The 20,628-nt window shown below is 44.2% G+C and overlaps 1 protein-coding gene across 3 annotated transcripts in view; it reads left to right on the forward strand.

Moving 5' to 3' along the window:
* The window catches only part of LOC138757721 (coiled-coil domain-containing protein 158-like), a 201,327-nt gene that overhangs the window by 24,291 nt on the left and 156,408 nt on the right, over positions 1–20,628 (forward strand). For all 3 annotated transcript variants that reach the window (XM_069925480.1, XM_069925479.1, XM_069925481.1), the window contains exons 3-5: positions 6,989–7,034; positions 9,267–9,430; positions 17,618–17,814. In XM_069925480.1, coding sequence (XP_069781581.1) covers positions 6,989–7,034; positions 9,267–9,430; positions 17,618–17,814 — 407 coding nt within the window. The remainder of the gene's footprint in view (positions 1–6,988; positions 7,035–9,266; positions 9,431–17,617; positions 17,815–20,628) is intronic.

Genomic DNA, 20,628 nt, shown 5'->3' on the forward strand with positions numbered 1-20,628 from the left:
AAGTTGCTAACAAATTCTAATCTCCAACTGACATTTTTGGGATACAAATGTAATAATATGCTTTTTTATGTTCAGATTTCCTTTTTAAACTATCGGCTGTTTCACCTCCATTTTTGTGCCACCATATTTGTGTCTCCTTTGCTGATCCAGATTCTGTGACAATGATAGGTGGAGCCAAACTACCAATGGGATATCTTGGTGTGCATTACTGTAGCAGGCATTTGAATAGAAACCAAATGAATCTGCTCATCAACGAATATGTGAAGGGAAAGGATAGATAACCAGAGCACTAATCTGCCTTTCTGACATCTTTCCCTCCCCCTCCTGCACCCCAATAATTAGCACATTAAGGACATGCCTTTTAAAATACCCCTCCAAAGCAGAAATACTTTTTCAAAATGAAATATCCATCTTAACAGGAGATTATATATTTTTCTCTAAAATGATTGGTTGCACCTGCAGAAAGAAACACTTTGTTTGCTTTGGCTGTTTCTCTGGGGTTCTTCTCTCATCAGTCAAGTTACTACATTCCATCCATACTTGTCAGGAATGTCAAGAAATGGCTTTGTGAATATAATACCATGGTTATATGAACATAATGCATTACTGGATCGACTTAAGTTGTGGTAACTTGTCCCCGGTTTCTGACATACAAAATGTATTTATTTTTAAACAAACAGATTTCAGATTTTCCCTCCTCTTCTCATTCCTCAAAAGAGGGATATCTCATTCTGTATTAATCAACGCTTGAGAGAGGTTGCAAGCACACAAGTTTCTGTGTCAGTCACGGTGTGATGTTAAAAAGATGTGTACTTCTTTTGGCTGGCAGAAGCAATGATGTGGGCATAGGGAAAATTGTGGTTTTGTAAGTAAAGTAGGTTGGAGAATATCGGAAGCTCAACACCATGTTGAAAAAAGAGGAAAAGCAGAGGAATCAATGGTAAAGAAGAGACACTACACAGAGATTCTGATCCTTTGTCATGCACAACAGTGGTTGCTTGCAGGACAACCTCGTCTTATGAGATAAAATCAGGGAAGGATATATTGATTGAGTTAGATGAAGAAGCAGCTTGAGAGTATCAATGCTAATAGTATCAAGTGGCCAGTTTCAGTGTTATAAAACATGTAGGGATCATGTGGTGTCAAATATTAATAAATCAGGCATGACATTGATTCAGGACTTCTGCATATTCTCTTACATATCGTTGAATCCTTGGGGTTTTCCCCCACACAGCACCAACCTTCCCCAAAACTTGATTCACCCATTGGACTCTGTGAAGGCCTTCAATCTACTTCCCTTATATTTGCTATTCAGAAAAAGACTACAGTCAGTTAATAGCCCTGCCTTCTTCTTAAAAAGCCTACCATAGACATGTTACACAAGGTCTTATCCCTAACCTTGACTGAAGAATATATTTAGCAGCAGCACACAATGTTTTCTTAGAAAGAAGTTGGACTTTAAGTTGTTCTGGATTTGAAGATCATATTAAACCAATTGAAAATGCAAAATTACCATGGCTTCATCGCAGTTAACTTGTATGATTTTCTTTGTTTTAAAATTTAGAATTCGGGGGGAAAAAAAATCCAAACCTTTGAAAAAAAATAACAAAAATGTTTGCTTTCAAGAATCTTGGAAGAGTAGCCGGCCACTACAAAGTAACACACACCACACACCACACACCACACACCACACACCACACACCACACACCACACACCACACACCACACACCACACACCACACACCACACACCACACACCACACACCACACACCACACACCACACACCACACACCACACACCACACACCACACACCACACACCACACACCACACACCACACACCACACACCACACACCACACACCACACACCACACACCACACACCACACACCACACACCACACACCACACAGAGAGAGACAGAGTGTGGCAGGTTAAGCTCACTCCTTTATTAGGGCTGGAAAGGCTGCTTTTATACTGTTCAAGTTCCCGCCATTTTTGCTGATTGACTGAGTTTCATCCATATGAATAAGAATAGCAGGCGAGAACATCCATGCATATGAATACCCTTCTTCCCCAGTCTGTTTCTGCTGAGTTAGCTGGGCCGCTTGACCAATGCCATTTTAGGGCTGTTGGTCTGATGCTTCCCCAGCTTCTACCCCTGCCGGTTTGTTGTCCTGGGAGTCGCTTTAGCGATCTCTGTCCGCGTTTGCTGCCATGCGATGTGCCGGCCCTATCTCTGCAATTGCGGGCCGCCACACAACGAACTTAGCACCACTGATGCCAGGAGATACAGTTATCCATTCTCTTCTTTGGCTTGGCTTCGCGGACGAAGATTTATGGAGGGGGTAAAAAGTCCACGTCAGCTGCAGGCTCTTTTGTGGCTGACAAGTCCGATGCGGGACAGGCAGACACGGTTGCAGCGGTTGCAGGGGAAAATTGGTTGGTTGGGGTTGGGTGTTGGGTTTTTCCTCCTTTGCCTTTTGTCAGTGAGGTGGGCTCTGCGGTCTTCTTCAAAGGAGGTTGCTGCCCGCCAAACTGTGAGGCGCCAAGATGCACGGTTTGAGGCGTTATCAGCCCACTGGCGGTGGTCAATGTGGCAGGCACCAAGAGATTTCTTTAGGCAGTCCTTGTACCTTTTCTTTGGTGCACCTCTGTCACGGTGGCCAGTGGAGAGCTCGCCATATAACACGATCTTGGGAAGGCGATGGTCCTCCATTCTGGAGACGTGACCCATCCAGCGCAGCTGGATCTTCAGCAGCGTGGACTCGATGCTGTTGACCTCTGCCATCTCGAGTACTTCGACGTTAGGGATGAAAGCGCTCCAATGGATGTTGAGGATGGAGCGGAGACAACGCTGGTGGAAGCGTTCTAGGAGCCGTAGGTGATGCCGGTAGAGGACCCATGATTTGGAGCCGAACAGGAGTGTGGGTATGACAACGGCTCTGTATACGCTTATCTTTGTGAGGTTTTTCAGTTGGTTGTTTTTCCAGACTCTTTTGTGTAGTCTTCCAAAGGCGCTATTTGCCTTGGCGAGTCTGTTGTCTATCTCGTTGTCGATCCTTGCATCCGATGAAATGGTGCAGCCGAGATAGGTAAACTGGTTGACCGTTTTGAGTTTTGTGTGCCCAATGGAGATGTGGGGGGGCTGGTAGTCATGGTGGGGAGCTGGCTGATGGAGGACCTCAGTTTTCTTCAGGCTGACTTCCAGGCCAAACATTTTGGCAGTTTCCGCAAAGCAGGACGTCAAGCGCTGAAGAGCTGGCTCTGAATGGGCAACTAAAGCGGCATCGTCTGCAAAGAGTAGTTCACGGACAAGTTTCTCTTGTGTCTTGGTGTGAGCTTGCAGGTGCCTCAGATTGAAGAGACTGCCATCCGTGCGGTACCGGATGTAAACAGCGTCTTCATTGTTGGGGTCTTTCATGGCTTGGTTCAGCATCATGCTGAAGAAGATTGAAAAGAGGGTTGGTGCGAGAACACAGCCTTGCTTCACGCCATTGTTAATGGAGAAGGGTTCAGAGAGCTCATTGCTGTATCTGACCCGACCTTGTTGGTTTTCGTGCAGTTGGATAATCATGTTGAGGAACTTTGGGGGACATCCGATGCGCTCTAGTATTTGCCAAAGCCCTTTCCTGCTCACGGTGTCGAAGGCTTTGGTGAGGTCAACAAAGGTGATGTAGAGTCCTTTGTTTTGTTCTCTGCACTTTTCTTGGAGCTGTCTGAGGGCAAAGACCATGTCAGTAGTTCCTCTGTTTGCGCGAAAGGCGCACTGTGATTCTGGGAGAATATTCTCGGCGACACTAGGTATTATTCTATTTAGTAGAATCCTAGCGAAGATTTTGCCTGCAATGGAGAGCAACGTGATTCCCCTGTAGTTTGAGCAGTCTGATTTCTCGCCTTTGTTTTTGTACAGGGTGATGATGGTGGCATCACGAAGATCCTGAGGCAGTTTACCTTGGTCCCAACAAAGCTTGAAAAACTCATGCAGTTTGGCATGCAGAGTTTTGCCACCAGCCTTCCAGACCTCTGGGGGAATTCCATCCATACCTGCTGCTTTGCCACTTTTCAGTTGTTCGATTGCCTTATATGTCTCATCCAGGGTGAGAACCTCATCCAGCTCTAGCCTTAGGGGCTGTTGAGGGAGCTGGAGCAGGGCGGAATCTTGGACTGAGCGGTTGGCACTGAAAAGAGATTGGAAGTGTTCTGACCATCGGTTGAGGATGGAGATCTTGACGCTGAGGAGGACTTTGCCGTCTGAGCTGCGCAGCGGGCTTTGGACTTGGGGTGAGGGGCCGTACACAGCCTTTAGAGCCTCGTAGAAACCCCTGAAGTCGCTAATGTCCGCGCTGAGCTGGGTTCGTTTGGCGAGGCTGGTCCACCACTCATTTTGGATCTCCCGGAGTTTGTGCTGAAGATGGCTGCATGCGCGACGGAAGGCTTGTTTTATTCTCTGGACAGGACGGCTTTGTAAGGTGAGCCTGGTGGGCAGCTCGCTTCTTTGCCAGCAGCTCCTGGATTTCCTGGCTGTTTTCGTCAAACCAGTCCATGTTTTTCCTGGAGGAGAAGCCCAGTACCTCTTCAGTGGATTGCAGTATGGTAGTCTTCAATTGATCCCAGAGGGTTTCAGGGGACGGGTCCGTGAGGCGGGTTGCATCGTCGAGCTTTGCTTTGAGGTTTGCCTGGAAGTTTCCTCTCGCTTCGTCTGACTGCAGGTTTCCAACATTGAACCTCTTTCTGGGGGCTTTATTGTTCCTGGGCTTTGGCTTGAAGTGAAGGTTGAGCTTGCAGCGAACCAGCCGGTGGTCAGTGTGGCATTCCGCGCTTGGCATGACCCTGGTGTGGAGCACATCTCGTTTGTCACTTTCTCGCACCAGGGGGTGCCAGTGTTTGGATCGGGGATGCATCCAGGTGGTCTTAAGGCTGTCCCTCTGCTGAAAAAGGGTGTTTGTAATGACAAGCCGCTGTTCTGCGCAGAGCTCCAACAGGAGGCGCCCATTGTCGTTGCACTTGCCGACGCCATGCTTGCCCAGGATTCCTGGCCACGATTCTGAGTCTTTGCCGACACGAGCGTTGAAGTCGCCCAGGATGACAACCTTGTCGGCTGTAGGGGTGCGTTGGATGAGGTTGCGCAGGTCGGTGTAGAACTTGTCCTTTTCTGCTGGTTCCGCCTGGAGGGTTGGAGCATAGACACTGATGAGGGTGATGTGACGCTTGTTTTGAAGGGGGAGTCGCATGGACATGATTCGGTCCGAGAGGCCTGTCGGAAGGTTTTCGAGTTTGGAGGCAATGAAGCTCTTGACCATGAAGCCTACACCAGATAGGCGTCGTTCATCCGAAGGCTTGCCAGACCAGTAGAGTGTGTAGCCCGCGCCGCGTTCTTGGAGGCTGCCTACATCTGCCAGGCGGACTTCACTGAGAGCGGCTATGTCGATGTCAAGTCTGAGGAGTTCATGTGCAATGAGGGCAGACCGACGTTCAGGTCGGTGGCTGTCAGCCTTGTCTAGCATGGTTCTGATGTTCCAGCATGCTAGCTTGAGTTTGTGAGCATCTTTTGAGGGGGAGGACATGGAGGGGGAGGACGTGGAGGGGGAGGACGTGGAGGGGGGGGACGTGGAGGGGGGGGACGTGGAGGGGGGGGACGTGGAGGGGGGGGACGTGGAGGGGGGGGACGTGGAGGGGGGGGACGTGGAGGGGGGGGACGTGGAGGGGGGGGACGTGGAGGGGGGGGACGTGGAGGGGGGGGACGTGGAGGGGGGGGACGTGGAGGGGGGGGACGTGGAGGGGGGGGACGTGGAGGGGGGGGACGTGGAGGGGGGGGACGTGGAGGGGGGGGACGTGGAGGGGGGGACGTGGAGGGGGGGGACGTGGAGGGGGGGACGTGGAGGGGGGGGACGTGGAGGGGGGGGGGACGTGGAGGGGGGGACGACGTGGAGGGGGGGACGTGGAGGGGGGGACGTGGAGGGGGGGACGTGGAGGGGGGGACGTGGAGGGGGGGACGTGGAGGGGGGGACGTGGAGGGGGGGGACGTGGAGGGGGGGGACGTGGAGGGGGGGGACGTGGACCTGTCCTCGGGCCTGCGCAAAGGAGCTTTTAGGTGGAGTGCAGTGCGCGCAGTACTGGCCCCACCCTTTACACCCATGGTTCGTTTGCCGTGGCCAAGCAAGCTGGGACGTGGCAGCGAGATCCTTGAGTCGTAGGTTTTATATCGGAGTGGCCTTCTCCTACGCAGGTTTCTTACCCGGGTTGGAGGGGCCTGCCTCCCCTCCTAGGTCGGTCCATACTGCCCGGACCGGGGCCGAGGCTGCCGCAGCTCACCCTGTGCCTGGACTGGGGCTGCCGCCTCCCACTCTCTGCCCGTATCGGGGCCTCCGCCTGCCCCACTCCATTCTCTAATCAGCCTTTAAAGACACTCAAATATTCACAATTAAGTCTCATATGTGGGCTGCCCTGTATTCCCCTACCTCTGGTTACCTCAATTTAAAAACCTTCACTTTTTGAAGTTGACCGAAAGGAAAGCATCACAGACAATCTAGTTATATCCTTGTGGTGGTGAAGTGTAGATGTAGTCAGATGGGACAGAAGTCTGATGTAGTCTGATGTCCAATTTTTGGGCTGCAGTTTCAAAAGCAGGTCTTTGAGTCTTATTTTCTAATGTTTTGTCACCTTGATGTTTCTGATGTTGAGCATTTTCTGTGAGGAAAATAAAAAGATTTTAATGTCATTGGAACTTTAAAACTGTGATGGGCAGGAGTGAAGATGTTAATCATAGTTGATTTTGTAACATTGAGTTACTAACTGGGTGGGCATAATTCACAAATCTTAATGTGTGTCTTGAAATTATTTTTCTCTAAATTTTCATAAAGATGATTGATCTTCATGTGAAGTCAGAGATATAAAAACATACTTTCAAACTCTTGGTTAATTAAATTGGAATGATAAATTCATTGATCTTAAACAACAACTGTGTAAATATTATCTTTCCTTTTCAGATAATTCCATTAGTAAAAGACCGAGCAAGAACTTGGAGAAATTAAGGTTGGTTTAACCAAATATAAATAAAATTGAACTTTCTCTGCTAATATGATACTGAGCCGAATGTGCTAAATACAATGGATTATTTGTTTTTTTTCCACAAGTGGAAATGCTCAAAGAAATTTGCTTCTGGTTTTTATCATCTCGCTGATTAAAACTATTTGTAATCCAACACATCAACTATGAAATGGCAATCTCAGGGAGATTGTGAGTTGTAAACACATTTTCTCTCTGTTAAAATTAACAAAGAGCAATCACAGAAGGCATTTTATAATTTCCTAAGATGCTTGCTTCATGATGAGCATTGGAGTAACCAGTCAATTTTATACAAGCTTCTGTTTACTTTCCAATTAAAGAATTTTCTTGGGTATTTGATATAATTTTTAAAGTTGTTGCATATTTTTGGGGTTCATTTTCACATCAAAGTTGTGATTGTAGTTTGATGTTACATTTATTGTCAAGATGGCACATGTTACATTATTTGTCAATTGCTTTGAACATGTAAAGATTCTGTAATGTTAAAATGACAATGTTTGTGGTTCAGCATTTCTCCCTTTGGTGACTATTCAAGCCACTACATCTGTTATTTGCTCTCCCCTGAATGGATTGGTTTTAAAATAGCTGTTCATTATCTGAACATTGGTAGGGTTATAAAGAATTTCAAGACCAATCAGATTAGATCATGATAGATGAAGAATGGAAAATGTTTTTATCTATAAAAAAAATCAACAACAACAATACAGCCTAAGGAGAAAATTCAGCAAAATGTGGCTGAGTTGAAGGAGATTGTTAATTGATATCTGTTTAAGGAATGAACCATGAGGAGGAGGAGAGGCTACTGTAAGTAGTCAAAGAAAGGAAAGGAGGCATTGTTTGTACTCCTCCCCCCTCTCCCCCTCCCCATTCTTCCCTTTTTCCCCCAGCATTTTATTACGGCATCTGCCTACTTTTTACTCTTATCTTGAGGAAGGGTTCGGGTCCGAAACATTGGTAATATATGTTTACCTCCTATTGACCTTGCGAGACCTGCTGAGTTCCTTCAGCATTTCTGTGTTTTTACTTTCAGCAAGAGATATGTTTTTGTGAAGCTCCTGATTGACTATGACAAATTGACTAACAGCCTGAGGATTTTAAATTCATAACATAACTATTACTTATTGTGAATGTAAAAATAATGGTGGCATATATTTAAAAAATGGCTGCGCCGCTGGAGTTGCGGTGATGGCAGCGCTGCTGCTGGTGTAGACCCGGGCGAACAGGGACAGGAGGCACTGCAGTGTCTGCTGGGTCCAACCACCCAATCCAAAAGCTGTCCAAACAGCCTGTTAAAGGAGCAGATGATGATTTTAATTAAAATGCAGCAACCTCCGGGTCTGTGCCAAAGATGGCTGTACCTCTGCTCAGCAGCAGCCATGGTTTGCAGACGGGTGGTGGGGGGGGGGCAGTGGACTGGCAGAGGGCACCAGAAACAGGGAGAACATTGCCTGTTGAGATAGAAAACCAGAGGAGACAATCCCTCAGAATGAGCTCAAAGGCTGAACGGCCCACACAAATGGTCAGCAACTTGCAGTAAAGGGATTCACAGAACCTGGGATTTGTGAGGGTGCTCAGGTCAAGAAGGCTCCTCGGGGGCCCTTGGGCACTGAAGGCTTCCTGATCGTGTTGGAGGTTTGGATTTGGAGCTTCGGTTGCCAATGGATTGAACAGGGATTTGCATAGGCTGTCTGAGCACTGGAGGGAAACCTACAGACGCTCAGTGTCTGAACAGGCTCTCTTTTGCTTCTCTTTCTCTCTTACTGTAAGGGTGCTGGCAAATACTAATGGTGGCTCTTTGTCTGCCTTGTAGCTGGCTGAAGGAAATTTCGTGTAATATTACATGTTCTGTACTATTACATGACAATAAAGAAATCTTGGAAATTGTGGTTGATTTATGTTTGAATATTGTATGCATTATTCAGGTACGTGTGTGGAAATGGTTAGTTTGGGAGTGATTTCAAAAGTTTGTAAGAGGAAACATGATTTTGGATGATACATAAAATGCTATTTTCACTTCTGAAGGGGGCTTCTATTGTATATGGAAAATTTTAAAATTGAGCATAATTAACAATAGGGTGAGAAATATAGTCTTGAGTTAAAATTGTAACTGATTGTCCATAACAAGTGCAACAGGCTACAATTGTAATGGACTTTTGAATCAAGCAAGAAATACAGTTTAATTTGTCCATTTATTTGCAGGAGAGAACTAGAAAGGCAGACAAAAGAAACAAAGAAATTTCAGGAAGAAGTAGAGCTTGCTACCAAGCTAACAATGGATAAATTTAGCTGGACATTTAAGGAGGGTAGAAGTTGCAATCTTGATGAAATCTCAATTTGCCACAGCGACAAGCCAAAAATGGACCGTAAGTATGGGCAAAGACTTATGAAGAGGTTGGCTTAACGAATAGGCTGTTTTTATACATAGACACGCATGTGTCATTTTAGTACAAGGGTCCTCATTTGATAGATAACATGGATCTTAAAAAATACATTTGATTATGGCAATAAATTAAAAAAAAATTCAATATACAGAGTGGTAACAGGCCCTTCTCACTCATGAGCCCATGCCACCCAGTTGCACCCACTTGACTTGTAACTCCTTTATGATTTGAATAGTGGGAGGAAACCCATGCAGACACAGGGAAGCGCGCGCGTACAAACTCCTTATGAATAGCATCAGATTTGAACCTGGGTCACTGGTGCTATAGCAATGTTACGCTGACTGTGCCACCTCATTACAAGGAAAACCATGTAATTGAAGCACAGATTTATTTTAAACCCAATTGTAAAAACATTTTAAAATGTTGGCATGAAAAATAACAAATCAAATTTTTAAAAATCTGCTCTTTTTTATTTCCATAAAATTGAAGCCATCCAAGTTGAAAAAATTCAAACAAATTTTTCCTTTAGTGCACTGCAATATATAAAGTTTGAGGCACAGTTATTGCTTTATTATCGGTGGAAGGTGATGCCCCAATCCCACCCCACCTCCATAAGTCATCCACCTATTTGTGTTTGACCCATATCTTACTATATAAGCATCCAATATATTTTTCTTAAGCATTGCAATAGTACCTGTCTCAATGGCCTCTTGCAGCAACCCATTTCATACATGCACTGCCCTTTGTGAAAAAAAAAGTTACCCTTCAGGTTTTTGTTAAATATCACCCACCTCACCTTAGCTTTAGCCCTCCAGTTACCAATTTCTCTGCCTCTGGGTTCTCTCTGTTCATCTGATCTATTCTTCTCATTATTTTGTGTACCTCTATGAGATCACGCTTCATCCTCCTCTGCTCTAAGGTATCAAGTCAACCTGGTCAACCTCTCTCTCTAGTTCAGGCCCCCAAGTCCTGGGAATATCCTTGATTGCTCTCCAGCTTGACAAATCTTTCCTGTGTCATGGTGACTAAACCTGTACACAATGTCCCAAATGGGGCCTCACCAATGCCTTGGACAATTGTATCATGACCTCCCAAGTGCTCCCCAAAATATTTATATTTTCAAAAGTGTGGGTTTTTTTTACTTTGCTGGTTGGCTGGTTGTTCTGTTTGATGGATGAGTCAGCTGATGGATACATGTGGTTCTTGTTGAACTGGCACTGTAATCCCTGTTGCTTTGCCACAAACTAGAAGATTCAAGCTCTTATTTTATTGGGCTAGATTTGGTAGGTTTCAATCAAAGTGTTAGACAGATTTTGAAAGCCAGATCTGTTGAAGGTTATAGACAATCTATGGGGCAAGTGGGATTGACGCAATAGCCTTGTTGCTTCACTCCGTCCTGGCCTACCTGGAGAACGACGCCTCATACTTCAGGATGCTGTTTATTGACTTCATTTTGGAATTTATTATGATTATTCCCCAGAGGCTGGTAGAGAAACTGTCCTCTCTCGGACTCAACACCCCTCTCTGTAATTGGATCCTGTACTTCCAAACGGAAAGACTATAGTCTGTCCAAGTTGGTAGCAGAACATCAAGGACTGTCACGTTGAGCACTGGCACACTTCAAGGCTATGTGCTTCTGACCTACGACTGCTTTGCCAGATCCAGCTCCAACAGTGTCATCGAGTTTGCAGATGACACAAGTGTTGGCCTCATCAGCAGCAACAATGCATCACACAGCAAAGAAGAGATGGAAAAACTCATGAAATGGTGTGAGAGGAACAACCTGAGTCTCGGTGGTTACGTGATGAGGAGAGAGCAGTAGAATATCGACTCCATAGAGCTCCTGGACCAAAAAAGCCAAAAACAGTTTATAAAAAAAAAAGTATAAATGCTAAATATAGCAAGAATAGATAAATAAAGGTTCCTTCCCAACAAAAATGGCAGTCAAATAAAAGCAGCCATTAAGTTGGGAGTGACTGCCAGCACCTGATCCAGCCCACCTCATGAAGCACAAGATGGTACGCTAATTCCAGGCCCAAAATCTGAGGGGTCCCAACGACACAGAATGTGGCCAGTGCTTGCCTGAGAGGTTAGCAAGAGGTGAAGTCGACCCAGGGAGGAGAGATGACGTGGTTTACGACTAATTGTCAGGAGGCAAAGTGCCCACAAAGAGGTACGAGCCTCAGAGAAGATGTGCCGCACCCCTTCCTCCTCTGATAACAGCGAGAAAAGAGCATCTAGGAGTGGAAAGCGATAGGTAGCAAGAGCAGCTTGTGGGAGTATGCGGGAGACCTCAGCCCCGTGACAACTGTCGACTCCAACAGTGAATTCAGCAGGCAGGGGTGCATGTAGCGAAGAGATCAGAGGGGCGGCCGGAGGAGAAAGCAGGGAAGTCGGGAGGCATAAGGGAGACAAGATGACATCGGCAAGAGGGGGGAGACATACATGACATCTTAAAGGCCATGGGAAGGATGGAGGAGAAACTGGCCAGAGATTTAAGCAAAAAAAACAGGGGAACTTTATAATAAAATTGACAGATGGGAAAATGGGATATATGTGAATTTGAATTTGTTTTGAATTTTATGCTATTCTTTTTGTCTTTTTTGTTTCTTTTATTATTTTTCCTTTTCAGGGTTAGTCGCGGACTTGGTGGACTGGAGTGCCTGGCTGAAGATAAAGGATTAGGCAAATATTAGCATGGAATGGTTGGGGTATGGGGGAATCACAGACTTGGGAAGAATCTCTGGGTCAATGGCCAATAATATCAAATATATAAGTTTGAACGTAAACAGTCTGAATGGAAAAGAGTCTTGGCACACACAAAGAAAATGTTAGTGGATCTGGCCATCCTCCAGGAAACACATTTAACAGAGCAGGACATCAAAAGTTAAAAAGAGGACGGATGGGCCAGGTAATAGCCTCCTTGTTTGGTTCCAGGGCAAGGGGTGTGGCAGTCTTGATAGGAAAAAGTGTTCTGGTGAGAATGGAAAGTATGATCACATACAGAGCAGGGAGGTTTGTAATGGTGCCCTGTTAGATTTATTCAGAGTCCTGGACCCTAGTGAATGTATATGCCCCCAATCTTGATGACAAAAAGTTCATACAAGATACCTTTTTGAAACTGATGGAGAGAAGAAAAAATATTCTAGTTGGTGGGGTCTTTAACTTTTGTCTGGATCCTGTCCTGGACAAGTCAGCAGAAAAAAAAAGCAAAGGATCTGAATTTGATAGATGTATGGAGGCAAAAACACCCAAGGGAGAGGGATTACTCCTTTTTCTTGAGGCAACATGATTCCTTCTCAAGGATAGATTTATTTCTGGCTTCAGCCCACATAGAGAGTAGGATCATGCAGATGGAGTACACAGTGAGACTTCTGTCAGACCATTTACCTTTGACATTAATCATAGAAATGTTGGATAAGCAAGAGATGGTGTACAGATGATGCCTTAATATGTTGCTGGTAAAGAAGCTGGAGTTTTGTAGCTTTGTTAGAATACATAGACATATTCTGTGAGACCTACTGTCCCTCTACTCCAGATAGATTTTCTCCTCTGGGACTCCCTCCAGGCATATCTGAGAGGTCAAATAATTGGATACACTAAAGCAGACAAAAAAGGAATACATGAGGGAGGTGGAAGAATTGGAATGGACATTACTTGTTTAGAGAAGGACTTTCAAAAATCCGGCTCTGAAGAACATTGTGGGGCTCTAACAAATAAACAACTGAAATACAATATGCTTCAAACATATAGTATAGAAAAGGCCATAATGAGGTCAAAACAAAAAAATTACAAATTGGAGGAGAGAGTCCATTAAGTTCTCTTCTGGCAGTTGAGGGAAAACAGGCCTTAAGGACAATCAATGTGATACAAACCGGGAATGACAGTATCTTGTACATGTCAAGAAATTAATGAGACTTTTAGGTAATTTTATGAAAATATATATAAAACAGAATTGGCAGGGGGGACAGGTAAGATCAACGAGTTTGTCAAAATTGGAACTACCAAATTTGGACCAAGAAGAACAGGAAGGGATAGATTTCCCATTCATAGAGTAAGAAATAGGAAAGGCATTGAGTTTACTACAGACTAACAAATCTCCAGGGGAGGATGGATTCCTGCCTGAATTCTACAAGGAATGTAAGGATTTACTGATACCTCTTTTTATGATGGAGGTAGACCAGGTGATTGAGACCCAAACCCTTCTGGAATCCTTTTCAATAGCAATTATTAGGTGATTCACAAAAAAGGCAGGAATCCACTGAAACCATCCTATTATAGACCAACCGCGTTATTAAATACAGACTATAAGATATTTGCCAAAGCCCTGACAAATAGATTGGTGAAACATTTTCCAAAATTAATAATAAGGATTAAGTGGACTTTGTGCAAAAAAGGCAGGTGGTGGACAATATAATTAGGCTTCTGAGTATAACGCATGTGGTACAGTCAAGGGATGAAAGAAGTGTAGCTGTAGCCCTGGATGAAGAGAAGACATTTTACAGACTGGAGTGGGACTTCTTGTTGAAGGTGCTGGAATAATTAGGGCTAGGGCAAACTTTTATAAATTGGTTAAGGGTGTGTACCATGTGTCCAAGGCTAAAGTTGTGACCAATGGGCAAATTTCTTCAGCCTTTCCACAGTCAAGATCTAGTAGACAAGGGTGTCCATTATCTCCAGCTCTATTCATACTAGCTATGGAGCCATTGGCCGAGACCATTCGCCAGGATCCAGACATTGAGGGATTTAGGGTAGGCCAGGAGGAACACAAAATCAATTTATTTGCTGATGATGTGCTGATATATTTGACAGACTCCGTAAACTTGCTGGCCAGGCTGTAATCTACTCTGGAAGACCATGGTGAGGGCTCTGGGTATAAGATCAATTTAGATAAGAGTGAAGTCATGCCCCCTTACTAAGAGGGATTACAGTCAATGTCAAGAGAATAATCATTTGCAGTGGCACAAAACAGGATAAAATATCTAGGAGTTAGGGTCGATAATAACATAAATAATTCCTATAAGCTAAACTATACCCCCTTTCTCAGGAGAATTGAGGAGGTCTTAAATAGGTGAATGACCCTGCCTATCTCGCTGGTGGGCAGGGTCAACTGTGTTAAAATGAATGTGTTGCCAAGGCTTCAGTACCTCTTCCAGACTCTGCCCATGGCATTGTCCCAAGGATTCTTTCAGAATTTACATTTACATGTTAGTTTCTGTGGAATGGCAAGGTAGTAAGGGTTTCTATGGGAAAAATTAACTGGGACTTCAGTCTGGATAGTTTAAGGTTACCAGACTCTAAGAAATATTGTTGGGCAGCCTAGTCGAGGTATATTGCTTCACTATTTAATGGGGGAGACTTGCTATCCTGGGCAGAAATTGGTCTGCACATGGTGGGTGAAAAGGTACAAGGAGACTTTATTTATAAATGGCATACTAAATTACTATCTAGCAAAAAATACAGCCCCATATTAAAACACATAATTTCTATATGGAAGAAAATTAATATGTAGGGTCTAAAGTGGGGCTGTCCCCAAAACACCCCTGACTTGGAATAGATTAGTCACATTGACAGTAGACAACAAGATTCTGGACACCTGGTGCCGAAAGGGGGTCAGGTGTATTGAGAACTGTTACAAGCAGGGGCAACAAATGTCATTTGAGCAACTCAGAAATAAATATGATGTGTCAAATGAGATGTTCCTCTGCTACCTTCAGATAAGATCTTTTTTGAGGGACAAATTAGGGTCCATCCATGACTTTACCAATGTGCAGTGACATAGAGACCCTCATTTAAAAGGGGAACACAGGGAAGTTCATCTTGGCATTGTATTTCTTATTCCAAGCAGAAGGCTCTAAACCGGACCTTCACAAATCAAGGCTAAGGTGGGAGTCGGACTTAGGAACAACAATTGATGAGCAGTGCTGGTCAGACCTGTTTCAGAACGGCATGATTGCAATTATTAATGTGAAGTATAGGCTGCTGCAGTATAATGTTCTTCACCACTTATATTTGACACTGCAAAAAAATGAATAAGACTAAACCAGAAATTTCAGACCAAGGCTTCAGATGTGGCATTGCGACAGGACCCTTTGTGCATACAACCAGGACACGTACGAAGGTGAGACCCTTTTGGGTGGAACTAGGCCAAGCCCTAGAAAAAAATCATAGGTAAAGAATTCCAACAGGACCCAGAGCTGTTCCTATTGGGAAATATGATAGACATAAAGTTTAAGATGAAGCTGTCCAAGTTCTAAAACCAATTTGTAATGATCACATTAGCATGGCCAGGAAGTGCATTTACACCGGTTACCTGGAAATCTGACTCCCACTTTTGCTCGCTGGAATACAGAAATGCAAAGCTGTGTTCCCCTGGAGAAAATTGCCTATAACTTAAGGAAAAAAATATAACACCTTCCTAAAAATTTGGCAACCATATTTAAATTTCATAGGCACACTGATATAGTGTGGACCTTGGTGTCTCACCACCCTGTCTTCCCTATCTATCCTACTGAGGGAGGGGCGGGGGAGGGGTCTGTTCCATCCCAATCAGGTAAAGTCAAGAAAAATGTAACTGCCTAGGGGCTGGCGGTCAGGCTGTGACAAGGCTCGGAGCTCTTTCGAGAGCATCCTGGCCGGTTGCATCACAGTGTGGTATGGTTGCTGCAGAGAAATGGAGCAGAGGTGAATCCACAGGACCAAAAGAGTAGGAGAGAGGATCTTTGGTGTTTCCTTCACCTCTTTACCACCCCCCCCCCCCAGAGCCAATTGATGTGATCTTGTAACGGCACTAGTTTCTTTCAGCACATCATGAAGTCAGCTTCCTTTTATTATTATTCACTAGATGCAACATTGCATTCTTCAACTCCCCAAACACCACCCAGCTAAACTCCTCTGAGCTTCTCATTGGTTCACTGCCACATGGATGATCATGACACTCTCCTCCTGCATCTGAGATTCATCACCTGTTTACTGACTCTTAACACATCTGTGCATGTGCACTATTACCCTCACAGCTGATGGCCCAGAGTACTTGACCAAACATATTATACTTTGCCTGAGTCGGTGATTTACCACGGCTTACAAAGAATACACTCGTTTCTTTCAGCACACCGTGAAGTCAACTTTCTTTTATTATTCTCTAAACACAACATTGCATTCTTCAATTCCCCAAATATCCAGCTAAATTCCTCTCAACTTCTCATTGGCTCACTGCCACATGGGTGATCCTGCCTCTCTCATTCTCCTCCTTCTGCATCTGAGATTCATCACCCATGTACTATTTGCTTAACACACCCATGCATGTGCACTATTATCCCCATGCGCTGCATCGCTTACGTCATCAGCAGCAGCCAACACCGCTCCCGCCGAAGGTAAGTATGCGACAACGACCTTCTGCTGGATCGTTGTTTGAAGAGGGCGTGCAAATCATTGAGCACCCCTTCCACCCTACACAGGGCATCTTTCAGCTGCTTCCATCAGGTAAGAGATACAGGCTGAGATACAGCTTCCTGCCATGGGGAGCGAGAATGCTGAACGACCAAAGGAATTGCTCACACTAACCATTCGAGACTCTCATTTGTACAAAATTATATTTATTTTTAGAGATAAAATACTTGTCCTGCATATGTATTATTTGTATGTGTTTTGTGTCTGGTTGTATGTCTGCATGTTTTGCACTGAGGGACCAGGGAACGATGTTTTGTCGGGTAACGCTTGTAAAATCAGATGACAATAAACTTGACTGGGTATAGACAGGTACTTAATAGTCAAGGTGGACAGGGTGTCTCAAAGGACCTGCCTGCTGTTCTATGAGTCTATGACCCTATGATTTGTTTTGCTCGGCAGAAACAGATGGAGGGAAAAGTCAAAAGAATTGTCACCAAATGGAATAAAGGGAAACTCCATATTGAATTTATTACTTATTGTACGACACTGTGAGCTGTTAATACATGACTACTGATTATTTATCTCACTACAGTAATGGATGCAGTTAAACTGGAGTTGACACATTCTCAGCATCACATTATTGTCTGTTGCCTTGTATTTTGAGCAAAAATTGTCTTGTGCTTGTGATGTTAACATTGTGATAAATTTTGAATTCTGTGCTTTGATTAAGTAATTCCAAAATTATTATTTTCTTATTGTGCTTTAAAATTGTTGTTACAGGGTCTTTAACCACAAGTTTCCCAAATGCACAATCTCCTTTTCATAGTTCAGTACTTCAAGCCTCCATCTCAAAACCCTTTCGTCACAAATCTCCACAGACGATTAAGTATGACGTGGATTTGGTTGTATCCAGGAAGAACAGTTCATCCTTTGGAAGGCCAGATGCTGCAAAGTTACTGGGGGACTGTGTAAATGAGGTAAACAGTTTTGGATCAGTAATCAACCATGATTTTATTGAATTTGAAGAGTCACACATCCTAAATTGAAGTGAAATTATAGGTGGAAAAAAATAAATCAGACTGGTAGAAACCTTGTGTCACTTACCATTAGCTCAATTATTTTATTCTCTGATTAGGTACATGGGTGGATGGTCATTTAAGACCATTCCTACCTTTAAGCTGGTTATTGTACATAACTGTATGCAGAGAATTGAAGGAATACATTTGCTTCTGCTTTCTGGTCAAGACTGTAGACATTCTATATTTCATTTATTTCATAAATGAAAAGATAGCAAGAGAATTTATTTACAAATTGAATACTATATTAATTTCAAAGAAATCAAATAACCCAATACAAAAACATATACTACAAATTTGGTAAAAACAAATCAATGTATTGGATTAAAAATTGGAGTATCTCCAAAAAACACCTCTGACCCAAAATAATTTAATACCCTTTACTATGGGTAATGAGATCCTGGACATCTGGTGCCAGAAAGGTATCAGATATATCAAGGTTGTTAATTACAAAGGGAGTTAATGACATATGAATATTTAAGAAATAAATATGATTTGTCTGTTAGAATATTCTTCTGCTATCTGCAGCTAAAATCTTTCTTAAGGGGAAAATTAGGACCAGATTTGATTTTACCTAGATGCAAAAACATGGAGATTCTAATTTGACAGGGGAATGTATATAAATATATATCTAGAATGTATTACATATTCCAAAGTGAGAGTCTAAAACCGAACTTGCATGGATCTAGGGAGAGGTGAGAGTCAGACTTGGATGCAAAAATTAATGAAGACTGGTGGAAAGACCCTATGTATGCCTGGAATCATTTGTACAAGATATAAATTAGTGCAGTATAATTTCTTCTTTCTTCTTTGGCTTGGCTTCGTGGACGAAGATTTATGGAGGGGGTAAAAAGTCCACGTCAGCTGTAGGCTCGTTTGTGGCTGACAAGTCCGATGCGGGACAGGCAGACACGATTGCAGCGGTTGCAAGGGAAAATTGGTTGGTTGGGGTTGGGTGTTGGGTTTTTCCTCCTTTGCCTTTTGTCAGTGAGGTGGGATCTGCGGTCTTCTTCAAAGGAGGTTGCTGCCCGCCAAACTGTGAGGCGCCAAGATGCACGGTTTGAGGCGTTATCGGCCCACTGGCGGTGGTCAATGTGGCAGGCACCAAGAGATTTCTTTAGGCAGTCCTTGTACCTTTTCTTTGGTGCACCTCTGTCACGGTGGCCAGTGGAGAGCTCGCCATATAACACGATCTTGGGAAGGCGATGGTCCTCCATTCTGGAGACGTGACCCATCCAGCGCAGCTGGATCTTCAGCAGCGTGGACTCGATGCTGTCGACCTCTGCCATCTCGAGTACTTCGACGTTAGGGGTGTAAGCGCTCCAATGGATGTTGAGGATGGAGCGGAGACAACGCTAGTGGAAGCGTTCTAGGAGCCGTAGGTGGTGCCGGTAGAGGACCCATGATTCGGAGCCAAACAGGAGTGTGGGTATGACAACGGCTCTGTATACGCTTATCTTTGTGAGGTTTTTCAGTTGGTTGTTTTTCCAGACTCTTTTGTGTAGTCTTCCAAAGGCACTATTTGCCTTGGCGAGTCTGTTGTCTATCTCATTGTCGATCCTTGCATCTGATGAAATGGTGCAGCCGAGATAGGTAAACTGGTTGACCGTTTTGAGTTTTGTGTGCCCGATGGAGATGTGGGGGGGCTGGTAGTCATGGTAATTTCTTATATCACTTATAACTCACACCACAAAAATTACATAAATCAAAATCTGATTTTTCGGAAATGTGGTTTAGATGTGGTGTGGAGATTGGAACATTCGTCCATTCCACCTGGCTATGTACAAAGGCCTTTTTTGGTGAATTTGGAGGACATTCTGAAGAAAATTACAGAAGTGGATTTCCACAAGATCTGGAAGTGTATCTTTTGGGAGACATTGGCAACATGAGTTTTAAGTTATCAAAACACCAAATTTCTTTTGTGACAATCATCTTAGGTGGTTTCATGGAAGTCAGACTCCCAGTTAACCATCTCACAATGGAATATGGAAATTCAGAGATGCATCCCTTAGAGAAGATCACTTACAATATAAGAAAGAATTATGACACATTTGTTAAAATATGGAAACATTATTTGAATTATATTGGCACCCAGTTTGATTTATTTGCCCTTCTAGCAAAGGAGATGATGCAGAAATCATGTGTGTGTGGTTTTTTTATATAACGGGGATGGGTAGTTAATTGATTCTGTATTAAGTCCTCCTCAGCGACAAGATCTCCATCCTCAATCGATGGTCAGAACACTTCAAATCCCTTTTCAGTGCCAACCGCTCAGTCCAAGAATCCGCCCGGCTCCAGCTCCCTCAACAACCCTTGAGGCTAGAACTGGATGAGGTCCTTACCCGGGAAGAGACATATAAGGCAATTGAACAACTGAAAAGTGGCAAAGCAGCAGGTATGGATGGAATCCCCCCAGAGGTCTGGAAGGCTGGCGGCAAAGCTCTGCATACCAAACTGCATGAGTTTTTCATGCTCTGCTGGGACCAAGGAAAGCTGCCTCAGGACCTTCGTGATGCCATCATCATCACCCTGTACAAAAACAAAGGCGAGAAATCAGACTGCTCAAACTACAGGGGAATCACGCTGCTCTCCATTGCAGGCAAAATCTTCACTAGGATTCTCCTTAATAGACTAATACCTAGTGTCGCCGAAAATGTCCTCCCAGAATCACAGTGTGGCTTTCGCGCAAACAGAGGAACTACTCCAAGAAAAGTG

This window comes from Narcine bancroftii, chromosome 3 (genome assembly GCF_036971445.1).
Source record: "Narcine bancroftii isolate sNarBan1 chromosome 3, sNarBan1.hap1, whole genome shotgun sequence".
Classification (NCBI taxonomy): Eukaryota; Metazoa; Chordata; class Chondrichthyes; order Torpediniformes; family Narcinidae; genus Narcine; species Narcine bancroftii.